Source organism: Oncorhynchus kisutch, linkage group LG11, assembly GCF_002021735.2.
Source record: "Oncorhynchus kisutch isolate 150728-3 linkage group LG11, Okis_V2, whole genome shotgun sequence".
Taxonomy (NCBI): Eukaryota; Metazoa; Chordata; class Actinopteri; order Salmoniformes; family Salmonidae; genus Oncorhynchus; species Oncorhynchus kisutch.
Window position 1 is genome coordinate 35,962,032 of NC_034184.2, and position 14,713 is coordinate 35,976,744.

General features: G+C 38.9%; 1 protein-coding gene across 3 annotated transcripts in view; it reads right to left on the reverse strand.

The window, feature by feature from the left end:
* Positions 1-4,596: 4,596 nt before the first annotated feature.
* The window catches only part of LOC109899727 (VPS10 domain-containing receptor SorCS3), a 64,905-nt gene continuing 54,788 nt past the window's right edge, over positions 4,597-14,713 (reverse strand). Inside the window, exons 14-27 of one of the 3 annotated variants that reach the window (XM_020495196.2) lie at positions 13,883-13,984; positions 13,432-13,549; positions 12,987-13,120; positions 12,338-12,451; positions 11,969-12,140; positions 11,380-11,563; positions 10,985-11,118; positions 10,651-10,774; positions 10,247-10,359; positions 9,927-10,052; positions 9,611-9,710; positions 8,590-8,695; positions 8,252-8,412; positions 4,597-5,533 (exon numbers count right to left, since the gene is read on the reverse strand). In XM_020495196.2, coding sequence (XP_020350785.1) covers positions 5,469-5,533; positions 8,252-8,412; positions 8,590-8,695; positions 9,611-9,710; positions 9,927-10,052; positions 10,247-10,359; positions 10,651-10,774; positions 10,985-11,118; positions 11,380-11,563; positions 11,969-12,140; positions 12,338-12,451; positions 12,987-13,120; positions 13,432-13,549; positions 13,883-13,984 — 1,753 coding nt within the window. In that variant the 3' untranslated portion in view covers positions 4,597-5,468. Of the gene's footprint in view, positions 5,534-8,251; positions 8,413-8,589; positions 8,696-9,610; positions 9,711-9,920; positions 10,053-10,246; positions 10,360-10,650; positions 10,775-10,984; positions 11,119-11,379; positions 11,564-11,968; positions 12,141-12,337; positions 12,452-12,986; positions 13,121-13,431; positions 13,550-13,882; positions 13,985-14,713 lie in introns of all 3 variants that reach the window. The other 2 variants (XM_020495197.2, XM_020495195.2) reach the window with 2 other exon arrangements.

The following is a 14,713-nucleotide window of genomic DNA, read 5'->3' on the forward strand; positions in this document are numbered from 1 at the left end:
TATTTTATAATTTGTATCATATTAGCCACTATGGGGAGCCACCGTCAGTAATACCCACATACATTTACAACTATCACTTTAGTGTTAGTTTTCTTCAAGTTGTAAGTTACATTTTGCATCATTCCATTCCGTTGACCTTTCTTTCCTCTCTCACGTGAAGTTGTTCCTGAAGGTCGCTAGCATTAGTGGATCATATTAGGCTAACGTTGTGCAATAATTTGGGACATTAATCATTATGGAACTCAGACCACACGTAGCAGGTTAAACCTGCTAATCAATATATTTTGTTCGTAAAGGCTCTCCAAAACATTTTTTTTTAATGATTGATACATACTTATATTTGCCTAAATAATCTAAAAGATCAAGAGTATTTTTTAAATCTACCAGTTGGAGCTGAAACAGAGACGAAGATGCATAGATGGCATTCATTCATTGATCCCTATTTTCGGAACCCATTCTAACGATGCATTGTAGTCTGTCAACAAAATTGTAATTAAAGGTACATTGTATTTAAAGTGTTGGCTTAAGTTACATGTACTGAAAACCCTATTGAATGAAAACTCCACGAGATCATCTGTTGGCTAGGAAGTGGGAGGGTTTTCAGCAGCTGAATTACATTTATTCAGTACGGACAAAGGAACCAAGCTTGCAAAGCCTGTTATGCATTTTCGTAAGGTAAGTCTGAACACCAACTACTGAGAAGTGCATAGGAAAGGCATGTATAAGAAAGATGCAATTCCCTGCGTCGGAATCGGGCCCTTAGTGACTAACTACATGGAAATTATATTTAAACAAAACAATAAGAGAAATGTCTTAACGTGTGGTTTATACAATCAGTCAATGTTGTTGTTGGGCATTAATACAATATTTAAAGCTTGTGGTATTCAGATGCTAACTTGAGATTCATGCAAAAAACTCTCCACTTTTTTCTCATGTTTGGATGCAGACCATAATGTATACGTAAGGTCTATGACTGTGTTATGTAATTATTATGACAGTATCTATGTTAGATGTGGTGGTTGTAGGAGGATGGAAGTTTCCACATAGCACATACCAATACCAGACAATACCTTTTTTTTGGCTCTGCTGGATTTTGCCCTTTAAGCTTTGAATCAGAAGTTGAGGGCACACTCAAATTGGAGACTGGTAGACCCCAGGACCTCCATGAGAAGGGCATAGTTCAGGATGTACCATGCAGGCTTTATCTCTGTCAAATCGTCGAGTTTCTGAAGAGTTTTTTTGTGGATGAGACAGGGACAGAGAATTTCTGCATGCTCTATTTGTTTTTTTCGCACACTGGATATATGCCATGATGTCAACACTTGGATGCTACCACTCAACTTACGGTATTGTTGCAGACATTGCCATTGAAACATCTTTCCTTGGGCAAAGGACTACTGGGTAAAAGATTCACCTCCAATCTCTGAAGAATATCCCTTCTTGTTGACAGGAGTTTCTCTCTTGTCGACAGGAGTTTCCTAGCCAGAGATGACTGACTGTTTTCAGTAGGTTGGCTGTCTCTTTGGGAGAGGCACAGAAGTTCTACTATCCCACTCCTAGACTTTATTTGGGGAAATGTAAACAAATTTTCCACTTGCAAACTGTGCAACTAGAGTAGGGCAAGTATTGTGACTCCTTTACTGTGCATGAATGTCTTTTTGGGTGGTATCACAATGTACCAGCCAATGTGAGTTGAAATAATAAATATAGAAATACTGACAATGTGGTGAAGACAGAGGGTGAAACGCAATGAACATAATATGTTTTGCTCAAGATGATCTGCAACTATATGTTTATTCTATTTGCATAGTTCTTATGAAAGGAATTATTCCAACTGCCCCTAACAGTTAGTTGTATGACATAATTAGATTTAGATGCTGATTACCCTGAGTTAGTTACAGTAGATCTGAGACTATTACGATGAGTAGGAGGAGAGGCGATCTCGGGAGGAAACGGACTGGGATTGACTCATGATGAGGATCTTTAAGATAACCATCCACAGTTGTTCTGTTTTTACCTGTAATAGTTATTTAGCATCCTCTATGTTCTAAGGTGGTCATTTGCATATACTTGGGGGCTGACTAGGAGGACAATGTTCTGTTTTTACCTGTAATAGTTATTTAGCATCCTCTATGTTCTAAGGTGGTCATTTGCATATACTTGGGGGCTGACTAGGAGGACAATGAAAAGAAGCAAGAAGCCTGGAGTGTATCTAATGGGCTAGATCCACATTTTCCCCCCTGTGCAACAAATAAATTTTCCCTCTCCACACTGTAAACCAAAGGCTTTTTTAACTCAAAATACTTCTAGAAAGTTGAACTCAAAGTCAATGAAAAGTCATTATTGCTTAAAATGTTTATATGGTACTGACTCAAAACTAAATGAGAAGTTACATCAACTCAGTTTTTTTGAAGGTATGATAACAAATTAACTTTTTACCCAGCATACTCTACCGCATGTAAAATCTAATTGTTTTTAATACCTGTGTTTTTGCATGTACAGTGCCTTCGGAAATGATTCAGACCCCTTGACGTTTTCCACATATTGTTAGGTTACAACCTTAATCTAAAATTGATTGTTTTTTCCCCTCATCAATCTACACACAATATCCCATAATGACGAAGAAAATACAGCATTGAGTGCAAAGGGTTTCCTCAAAAGTTTGGAGTAATGATAGCACATTGTCATTACTCAAACACACTCCAGCGGGTTTCTATAAGTGGACTAGCACCTTGAAGGAAAAATACCCCACAACAATAGCTTGCGGCAATATTGTGTTAGCAGCAGTGTGAAATAGTTTCCTTTAATTGAGTACAGCATAAAGGCCCTGCTATAGAAATGTAGTTGGTGTAAATTTGGAATGAGAAACGTAGGTAGAGTGAGACTCCCAGGGACATGGAAACTGCTTAACAATGATGTAGATTGGTGTCTGACATTGTGGTGTTGAAATAGTTACACACAAAATAGAAAGAGAGAGAGAGAGATTAGGGGGTGAGGAGAGAATGAAAAAAATGCACCTGTTCAAATTGTACTTTAATGTCAGGGGTACAAAATCTCACACAAACTTAGACTTCTGGCAAAAAGAGATTACATCGGGGCCGATGCTGGATAATCAGGAAGTGTGTGTGTCAGTGTGCATGTCTAGCCTTAGCTGGCAGATATAAGGGATATGTGTTCCAGCCAGGACTCACTGTGCAAAACCTTTGGGCATAATAGTAAAACAGAGATTCAGGAAGCTGGGGGGTGTTTGTGTTAGAGGCTGTCCCGATGACAGTACAGACAACTCCTCTGACAGAGAGGACAAACATATAGAAATAGGTTTGTTTGTCTATCACTTCTGTTGCAAACAATTATTACAATGTAGACTATCATTGAACCATGGTGAATAACGTGAAGCATTACACTGTTAAAATGAGGTGCTGTGTAAGACCAAAACTAGTGGCAACTGAGCTGCCAACAACTGAAGGAGACAAAACTGTAACTGTGGTAGATTATTGAAACACATTATCTTGAGATGTTTTGAAACATTACACCGTGCGTTGTAACACCACTTCATTAAGTATTTTGCAAAACCTTGCCAGAGACTGGGATTATTAACAAAAAAGGTTGAAAACCCTATTATAATGTTTTGAATCCTGTCTAGTACAGAATTAGATCCCCTTTTCTGAAGTGTCTTAATGCTTAACATTGTTCTATGTATTTTATCATTTGGCAGGCATTGTCAAGCACAGTGTTCAAACCACCTACTGGTGGTTGAATTGCAAGAACTGAGGATTCTGCACTTGCCTCTGCCATTGGTTCTCGAGTAGCACAGCAGTCTAAGGCACTGCATTTCAGTGCTAGAGGTGTCACTACAGACACCCTGGTTTGAATCCAGGCTGTCTCACAACTGGCCGTGATTGGGAGTCCCATAGGGCGGCACACAATTGGCCGGTGTAGGCCATCATTGTAAATAATAATTTGTTCTTATGTCACTGACTTGCCTAGTTAATTAAAGGTAATCAGGGTAGTAATGGAGTCCAGGTGTGCGTAATGAGGGTTGCCAAGTGTGCATGATGATGGGTTGCCAGGACCTGCAATGTCGAGTGCCGGAGAGGGGACATTTTTTACATCAAAATAAAGCATCATACAAAATAAAGGTGGACTTCCACAAAAAATATTCTCCATAAGCCCTTAAAGTATCACCAATGAAATTTGTAGGTTATAAACCACTTGCATTTCTAATTCATTGATTGTATGAAAAACAGTTTTTTGTTGTTGTGTGTCTTGATGCAGACTTTTACATGCACTGAAATCCCTATTAGCAACAATATTCAGGTTGAATAACCACTTTGGGTTACTCAGAGTACTACATTTCTGTTTTAAAACACATTCTGTGTATTAAAACATTTACATCCTCCAGACACCAGATCTCAGCTTACAGTAGGTGCATTACCTTTCATGGTTTCATTACACAATCATGGTGTTTTAAGACTTTCTGTTTTTACAGTATGGTCATCAATTATCAGAATCCGTGATCAAGGCTAGTTACCTTGAAATACTTGTTTACATCTCCATCAATACAATGTGTACATGTAAAAAACAACATAGGCCTACTTTCCTAGAAAAATACATTTATTTTGAACAATTACAACATTTCATTTTGTTTACAGTGAGAACTATGGGGTAAAAACTTAAATATTAGCTTATCTAACAAAATTAACAATACAGTATAGCTCATGCACTACAATGTTAAGCAACTTTTGCTAAATCTTCAACAAGACCATCCCATAAATGGTTTAAAACATTTACTAATATTAAAATCACCATGACCAACACTTGCTTACCTCATCATATTATCTTAGATGTTACAGTTACAAAGTGAATTATGACATGCTAGAAAAAGTGAGAAATATTATTATATTAGCAGTAGACTAATAGAAAACCAACTCTGTTCAGTGTGCCAAGATTCTAGAATGGACAATCTAATAAAAAATGTTGGCATACATGCTTTTTATCCACCTGTACACCTTTTAACAGCCTCAATTATATCTAGAGATTGTTTCCCAAGCAGCCACACTAATTTGTAGTATGCCTTTCTGTGGTATTATTTACATTCCACCTCCCTTGTGTAATAGTACAGTCGATACAGTTGTCATTATCAAATGTACATCTGTAAGATAATCATGTTGCGTTAAAGTTTTGATTAGCAATGCTATCTGGCACTGAAGAAAACAATTACTCTTTCAACAATGGCATGTTCTTATGCCTATTTCTGACATTCACAGATGTCATATTACGCTTCCTCAATACTCAAGTAAGGTATATACACCAAATGTATTCTCCTGCTATACAGAATTCTAAAGTATTGTGAAATACATATTAAGTAGCAATTCTCGGCGACCAAAGTATAGGGTGAAAACTAAGCTTTTGAAATTGGTACATTGAAACACCACAACCTGTACTTACAGTACTCATAATCTCATTTCTTAGACATTAGTACAAGTAGGAAACTCTCTTGTGATCACTCTCTCCCCATTTCTTCCATCTTCTCCTGGTGATAGAATATATAAACACAGGTATAATTATTATGAATAGCGCCCCCAAAGACACTATTGTCTCCAACACCCCAATAAAGCAAATTACCCCAGTTGGTATCATTTGAATGTTTTGATGTTGGCAGCAATTTGAGGACCTTTGTGTCGACCTACCAACTAAACTAGCATAGGAACCACTGCAGGCATCAGAGTAATCATGGAATCTTAACTTCTTATGGCTGGGGCAGTATTGAGTAGCTTGGATGAGTAAGGTGCCCAGAGTAAACTGCCTGCTACTCAGGCCCAAAAGCTAAGATATGCATATCATTAGTAGATTTGGATAGAAAACACTCTGAAGTTTCTAAAACTGTTTGAATTATGTCTTTGAGTATAACAGAACTCATATGGCAGGCAAAAATCTGAGAAAGATCCAACCAGGAAGTGGGAAATCTGAGGTTTGTAGTTTTTCAACTCATTGCCATTCCAATATAAAGTGTCTGTGGGGTCATTTTGCACTACCTAAGGCTTCCACTAGATGTCAACAGTCTTTAGAACCTTGTTTGATGCTTTTACTGTGAAGGGGGGGGCGAATGAGAGGGGATTGAGCCAGGTGTCTGGCAGATTGCCACGATCTCGTGACGCGTGGTCATGTGAAAGTTAGCTTGCGTTCCATTGCTTTTCTCTGGTTGAAACATCATTGAAGATTTATGATAAAAACATCCTAAGGATTGATTCTATACTTCGCTTGACATGTTTCTACGACCTGTAATATAACTTTTTGGACTTTTCGTCTGACCTTTCGGCTGGACTTGTTTACCAAACGCCCTAACAAAAGGAGGTATTTGAACATAAATTATGAACTTTATCGAACAAATCAAACATTTATTGTGGAACTGGGATTCCTGGGAGTGCATTCTGATGAAGATCATCAAAGTTAAGTGAATATTTATAATGCTATTTCTGACTAATGTTGACTCCACAACATGGCGGATATCTCTTTGGCTGTTTTGGCGCCGTACTCAGATTATAGCATGGTGTGCGTTTTCAGTAAAGCTTTTTTGAAATCTGAGTGGTTGCAACAGTGGTTGCATTAAGGAGAAGTTTATCTATAATTCCATGCATAATAGTTGTATCTTTTATCAATGTTTATTATGAGTATTTCTGTAAATTGATGTGGCCCTCTGCAAAATCCCTGGATGTTTTGGAACTACTGAACATAACGCGCCTATGTATACTGAGATTTTTTAAATATGAACTTTATTGAACAAAACATACATGTATTGTGTAACATGAAGTCCTATGAGTGTCATCTGATGAAGATCATCAAAGGTTAATGATTCATTTTATCTATATTTCTGCTTTTTGTGACTCCTCTCTTTGGCTGGAAAAATGGCTGTTTTTCTTTGACTTGGCTCTGACCTAACATAATCGTTAGGTTTGCTTTCGTCGTAAAGCCTTTTTGAAATCGGACACTGTGGTGGGATTAACAAGAAGTGTATCTTTAAAATGGTGTAAAATACTTGTATGTTTGAGGAATTTGTAATTATGGGATTTCTGTTGTTTTGAATTTGGCTCCCTGCACTTTCACTGGCTGTTGTCATAACGATCCCGTTAGCGGGGATCTCAGCCCAAAGAGGTTTTAACAGACACACAACAGCCATATTATTGAATCCAATGGTACAAGTTAAAGCTCCCATATTGCTCTGCCCATTGAGAATAAATAGTTGGGATGCAACAGAAGAGAAATCTATCTGTCTCCGATCACTAAGGTCTGCTGGAGGAGAGACCTGCTGTGAGATGAAGATTGGCCAAATTGCTGACCTCTCAAAAAGCCTTCCGCCCACATGTCTATCAGGACCACTGCAGTAGCACTATTGTCAAAAACAGTCAGCAGTCCCCCTGATTTAACAACCCAATGGTTTCCCTATGTTGACCTTTATGCACACACGTACACATGGATTTTGTACTGTACATATGTGGCAATGGAGTAGTAGGGGCCTGAGGGGGAACACAGTGTGTTGTGAAATCTGTGAATCTATTGTAATGTTAAAAAAATGGTATAAACTGGCTTAATTTAGCTGGGGATCCATATTAAATACAAATACTTACAGGAGCTTATGGTACAAAATAAGACAAATCAATGGCACTTAAGGGTTTGTCAAGTACAATACAGTAGGCCTACACCATGAAACATTCTGTATCTTAAAATGGCTAATCATAATGCCCTCATGACACTGAATATTGATACAATGCTTTCCATTGCAATCCATAATTCTGTCAGAACTCAATATCTGACACAAACGTATTCTGATAGACGATAAGGTGCTGTGTTTTTTTTATTGCAGCTCGCTTGACGCATTAGCTATCTCTTTGAAAATATGTGAGTTAACTGACTAGCTAGCAGTTTGTGGCTTTTAAACTTGTAGTCCTAGCAATGATGAAAACGTATTACAATGTTTCAATTATACCTTTTAACCAATGTATTTAGCGTGATTAATTATTGAAATTGCAAATTAACTTGATGTCTATTATGACAATTTACAATATAACTATTGCTCATATGTTACAGTGCACAACAGAGATTTGTCTTCTGCTGTGTGTGGACAGATGATTTACATAGGCTACGGCATGTGATGATTTTCATTGGAGCTTGGCTATGGCTCATGGGAGCTTGGCTTGGCTCTAGGTCCATTAGGCAAGTCCGCCACTTTTCTATACGGTAAGGTCTAACTTACCTCTGGTCCTGGCCTCCAGTTCTTTCTCTGTAAGTTCCTTCTCTGAGGGGAACTCACTGTGTTTCATCTTGGACATGGTGTTGTTCTGCCTAACCGTGCCGATCCTCTCCGGCTCCTTTTCCTGGTTCTCCTCAGCCTGGACATGGATCCAAGGGATTTTCCTAACAAGCCAGACACCACTCTACTGACGTCATGTGAACTTAAGCTGCAGTTCGGTAACAACTTCACTTCTTAGTTGATAGTTAAGAGTATAATGTAGCTTTTGAATGCCACTAAGACAAAATAAGAAAAAATTGGTTGACTATTACCAACCAATCAATATTATTACGAGAACATACCTTTTGAACTTGAAGATGAAGAATGCAACTAAACCAACAAACGCCACAGATAGCGACATCAGCATGGCTGAGCTACTGTGAATTGGGTTGGAATCAACCAGAGGTGCTGGGGAAATACAGAGACAGAACAAGACTTTAGCCTACAGATATCTGCTTTAGCCAATTCTTTTGTTGATATCATTAATTGAATGTAGTTATGTCTTTGTTACTCTTGTCTATAACTGTTCTGTACTTTCTCATGTACTTTATGTTTTGTGCTGACCAAGAAGTGTAGCTGCTGCATGAGCTACAGCTAATGGGGATCCTAATAAACTAAAGTAAACCAACCATGCGAAACGCGCAAAAAAAAGAGTAGGTAAAAGCAGAAACAATTTCAATGGGAGAAAACAAGGGAAGAAACCAGCAATCATTCGTTTTTATTCACTTAGCAGGTGTCCATTAGGTCTGAGTGAGCATCTGTCATGTTTCATTTTAAGAAGGGCCTCCATCCATGAGGTCCCGCTCTTTCTCCCTACGCCTCTGAAAGGTTTGCGCTTAGTCATGGCTTTAAGTGCTGAGGCATATTATTCAGAGTATGTATTAACCCACCCCCAACCAATCTTTCTCTCTTCCAAGAGGAGACCAGTGAAGTCGTTGACCTTTCTACAGCATTTTAAAGGCACCTCAGACCTTTCCATGCAGACACAATTTAAGACACATCAGTGACTGAATGAAAAGGGTAAAGTCATGATTGACAAGTTGTAGTGATATGATAATATCCAAATGACCCTGTTGACTTCCAAGGTGTATACTAAAGGTATCTGTTGTTAAAAGTCTCATTGATCGCATGACTATAAGACAATCTACTGTAATAAGCTAGTTACAAAAGAGATTCAAGGTAAAATATCTATCCATGTCTGATGTTGATATCAGGTGGTGAATTGAGTGTCGGTACAGTGCTTATTATAGTATTTATAATTGTTTATGCATTGTTATTTAGCATTTTATACTGTGAAAGACTCAAAGAAAAACTGCAACTTACCCGAAGTTAGCTGTGTGATGTAAACAATTATTTGAGTGTCAGGTTTCAACTCAAACTGGATCAATCCTTGGTTCAGAGCATTTATAAGAATGTCTGATATCTGTATCACAGAATTGAAAAATGACATAGCACCCTAAAATGTGCATTTGCAAAGATTATTCTTTCAAATTTGAAGAAAAGCTGATGATAACATTACCAATTAAATCAGTTAAACCCCATTGGTGATACAAATGTGAATTGTTTTGTAGATTAATTACAAGATAAGACGTTCTAGAAGATTTCCTAAAGTACAAACAAAAAATATGCTTACACTCACTAAGCCCTCTTCATTCCCTTTCCCATGTTCGGACAACTGAGTCTCAGGCAGGATAAATAGTTCTGCTGTTGTTGGAACACCTGGAAACAACGATACCAACAGCTGCTCTTCTGGAAACCCAGACACCTGTAACAGCAGTCTTCCAGTCAAACACGCACACTGCTATCGTGGGAAAACACATCATACTCCACATCTATGTTTACTTTACTTCCTTAAAATGTCACATTGAATTAAAGAGGGTTATCCTCATCATGACCATAAAAGCCATTGCGTGACAACCTCATGACGACTGTTGTCCCAGAGGGAACTTAGTCCTATACCTGTGACACAGCTGTCCTCACCACACGGCCCACATCCTCTCTCCACTCAGGGATGTCAGGGTTGTGCTCGTCCAAAGTCGGAGAGAATGATAACAGCAGGGATTTGAAGAACTCTGCGAAACATGGAGGATGATTCCATGAACCCTCTACTACAAAGCTTTGCCGTGTGGCAACATACCATTAAGAATCCTTCAGTTTGCTGGAATTGCTTATAACCTAACATTCATTTACAATTTACTCTTGTTTCTCATGACATAAAGGTGAGTAGAAAGGAGTAGAGGTGATGTCCACATTCTCACTAACAAGGCAGTGTTAACATGGATACAGAAGATGTGTGATTAAAACAAGTTGCGTACCTATGTTGCATTCATATTAAAACCTTCGAAGGAGTCCTTTCCACTCACCTTTAACAATGATGACCTTGGTATCCTGCAGTATGTTGCACCCAGAAGACACCTGGACAATGACCCTGTTCATGCCCTCCTTCTGAAACGTGTACGCGATGCTTCCACCCAAGGTTATTAAGGACTGGGTTTTGCAAGACAAAGCGAATGGCATAGAAAACCTCACAACCTTGTGCCTTTTGCAGTACACATGGAATACACAAAGGACCAAAACAACTTGCTGCGAATAAACAATTCCAATCTACAATACAACAAGGTACCTGAACTAGGCAAGGTGTAGCACCCACACAGATACAGCAGGAATGGTCAGTGTAATTGGGAGAAGGACTCTCACCTCAGAGCTGTTTTCAAACCACCAGAAAAAGGTTAGTGTTCTTTGGTGGACGGGCCAGACCACAGCAGTTAGGTTGGCTTCCTTCTTCCTGATGGCCACAATAGGAGCTGAGAGATACACACGCTCCACTGGGCCTGAGACACACAAGAGAACCACATTGGCCAATACAAACCAAATGCAGTCATTTTGGTAACAGTAAATTGGTTAATTTACAAATCCAACATAATCCAATAGCTTCATAAGCACTTAAAATGCATTGTCAATCTATAGTTCTTGACGTATGATCATCTGTAATCTATGCTGGTGTCAGTGGCTTACTGCGGTAACATGCTTAGGCAGGAAAAATCATGAAACCACATGAGACATAAGGGAGCCAGTGTTTCTTGTTGACATACTGGTGATATGTAAGAACATGGAGCTGCTGTCATATCCCTGGCTGTTCTCAGCATGTGCTGTCACTCTGAAGATCCCAGGTGCTCTATAGCTGTGTTTGATCCCATCGCCTCTCCGGCTCAGGTTGTACATGACCGTGATGCCATCCCCAAAGTCTAGCTGGATATGTGTCCACAACGAGTTTCCCTGGAGACAGGAAGTAAGACAGACATCATTAGTCAGAACAGACTAATGTTATGACACTGCATTATCTTTCACAGGGAAGAGTTGTCTAGGGAAATACTTGGGATGAGATTTGAGATTAGACATAGGAGAAGCACTCGGGAGACGAGAACGAACAAGAGAGAACTCAGGAGGAGCAAGTGAGAGATAAAGATAGAAAGAAAAAGAAACAGAGACAATGTAGTGAGTCATAGTGCTCTTTCATTCCAAAACCAGACAAAAGCAGTTCAGACTCTGGGGTATTCACGTCATCCAACACATCAAAAGCACAAGATAATCCAGGACAAACTTCCACCGCTCCATGATGAAATAATAATAATATGCCTACTAATGACACAGTGTTGGTTAGTGGTGGGAGAGGAGACTCACATCGTCCAGATGCACCAGGAAGGTGATGTTACTGCCCAGGTTGGCGGTGAGGTCTCCATGACTGGTGGTCAGTCTGAGGCCTCTGGGAGGCCTGGGGGAACAATGCTGTTTCCTGGGGGAGTACACATCCTTTCCTCCCTCTTTGCAGTTATTAGACAAAACCTTCCTGTACCTACCAGTGACAAAATTCACAGCATAGATGTCATTTTATAATTGAGAGTGAGACTGGATTTACTGTAGTCAATGCAGAGAGAGTAAATTGCTGAACAAAGGGCCCTATTCAATCAAAAACAATATTTACTGAGTGGGAAAACACGGAATATCAAATCACTGCACAGAAAGGAATGAGGGATAGCACAAGTTACTTACCCTGTGCTATTGAGGTAATTCTGGCTAGTGCTACAGCTTCTTGGTACCGTATTTGGGTCGAACCAAAAAGCAGGTGAACAGTTTCCATCAGCTTGACGTTCATACCCATAATCACTGTAAAACATGAGACTGTTCATAAAACACTATCTACTTTCCCCTCGCTGACACTAACAAGCTTTTGTAGTTGAGCAAACGTCAGTTATTTTTTGTATGACTACAAGACTAGTGACATGATTGTTGTCAGAAGAGATTTTCAGAGATAAAGATACAATACATTTAAAATTAATTTAGCAATTCCTTACTTATTAATTGGATGAAAATAAATAATTTGTCATTATGTAAATTAGACAAGCTTAGTCACATTCACAATTTGCAAACCATAATTGGATTGTGTGGATGCATGCACAGTGGCTACATGTAATAAACTGGAGAACATTAGGGAAATTGAAGAGGTATAAAGTTGAGCAAACTAATCGTTTTGGTGATTAGATATGTGATTAGAGGGGCTGTTAAGTCCTGTGAGGCTCCAGTAATTAAGAAACAATTCCATTTAATGTCCAGCAGAGTGTTGGGGGTTGGGTTACATGTACAGTCCCCTTGCCTATTCACTGATGTAACAACTGAGGAAGTCTACCATAACTTTACATACCATTCAAAATCATAGGCCCTGCAGATGCATGGTTCTGAGGATATGACTCGGGAGTAGTCCTGGGTCAGCATACAGCGGTTCCCTGGCCTCCGTTTCATAAAGGTCTGCTTTTCTCCCATCACACATGGCTCTCCCTATCAAACGCATTACATTTCATTCCCTGGAGTGAATTTCATTACATTGATTCAATGTTTTTTTACAGATCAATAGCATGAAATTATATGAATGTACAATGTGATTCAGCTGTGTGTGTGTGTGTGTGTGTGTGTGTGTGTGTGTGTGTGTGTGTGTGTGTGTGTGTGTGTGTGTGTGTGTGTGTGTGCGTGCGTGCGTGTGAGTGTGTGTTTGTGTACATGCATCCATGTGCTGTGTTTACAGTGACAATAAACAAACATGCCTATCTTGATGTTGGCATTAAATCAATAACATTCATTATGTACATAACCTTGTTATGTAGGTTCCAAGTCTGATAATCTCCGTCCATGCATCTCCTGCCAAAGATGGCTTTGTAGTCAATCTTTATCAGCTGCCATTCTGAAATACGACTTAAGTGTCCAGTGAAACTTAAATCAACGAAACAAAACATTAGGTAAGTTATTAGCCTTATTGTCTTTGTCTCTTGTAAAACGAAGATGTTGCCCAGACTAGTGTATTGCTGCTGTGGCCCAGACATTCAATTTAAACACATTAACAAAAACAAATAACTTTTTAAACACAGCTATGTGTATAGTACCTCTGGCAAACAAAACATTGTAAATTGAGAAATTAAGTTTAGGTGCTATTTACCGATTCATGCATAATAACAACACTATTTTACTTTCATAAACAGATGACCTGTAACCAAGAACATGAGTTCTTTGTTTACTTAATGTTGACCCAAGCCTAACTCCACTTACGTGATGATGTGATTCTCTGGTTGCATAAGAGCTCCATCCAGAAACAAAGGAACCAGAGAGAAACTGTGACGATCCCATTTCTTACCCTCGTCCAGACTTATCCTATTTAAATACATAATGCAGTTAATTTACTATGCTAGTAATGGCGTAATTACATGTACACCACAATTTCAAACTCTCTGTCATCTTTGTAATCTTTGTAAGGTGTGACAATGAAAAGAGTTTGACAGAAAATATTTCTAGCCATTTCTACAGAGTCCAAATTCCTAGTGATACCGTTCTTAAGATGCATGGATGAAAAATGAAGTACCCACATCAGCCTGTTCTCTATGTGGAAAAGTATCCTAACTATGCACTCAATAATAGAACTAATGTTTCACAGGTCTAGGTGAATGTTGAGGGTGACAAAACATAAAAAAGAGATAAAAAAGAGATATGACTCAGGCTCTAACAATTGAGGGACTTAAATCACCCTTCACAGATGTTAATTGATTGTGACACTGTTTCAGTACGGGGGATATCAAAGTATCTGGTGTGACAGGGTTCCAACAACACAAGGATCCTGGCCCACAAAGTCCCCCAAAACTTCAAACCTGGACTTGGCAATATTTGCATAAAAGTAATTTGCGAAAATACCCATGAACAGTGCAATGCGGTAACAGACATTCTTTGTTGAAAGGATTCTGACAGTTTTGATGTGGTGAGAGAAACAGTTGCAGTTGCTGGAGACAGACAACCCATGCAAATATACCTTGCTAATCAGCATTTCAAAGGCTAAATGTAATCGTATGCAACAACACAACCAAAACTGAAATCAGAATTAACTGTGTC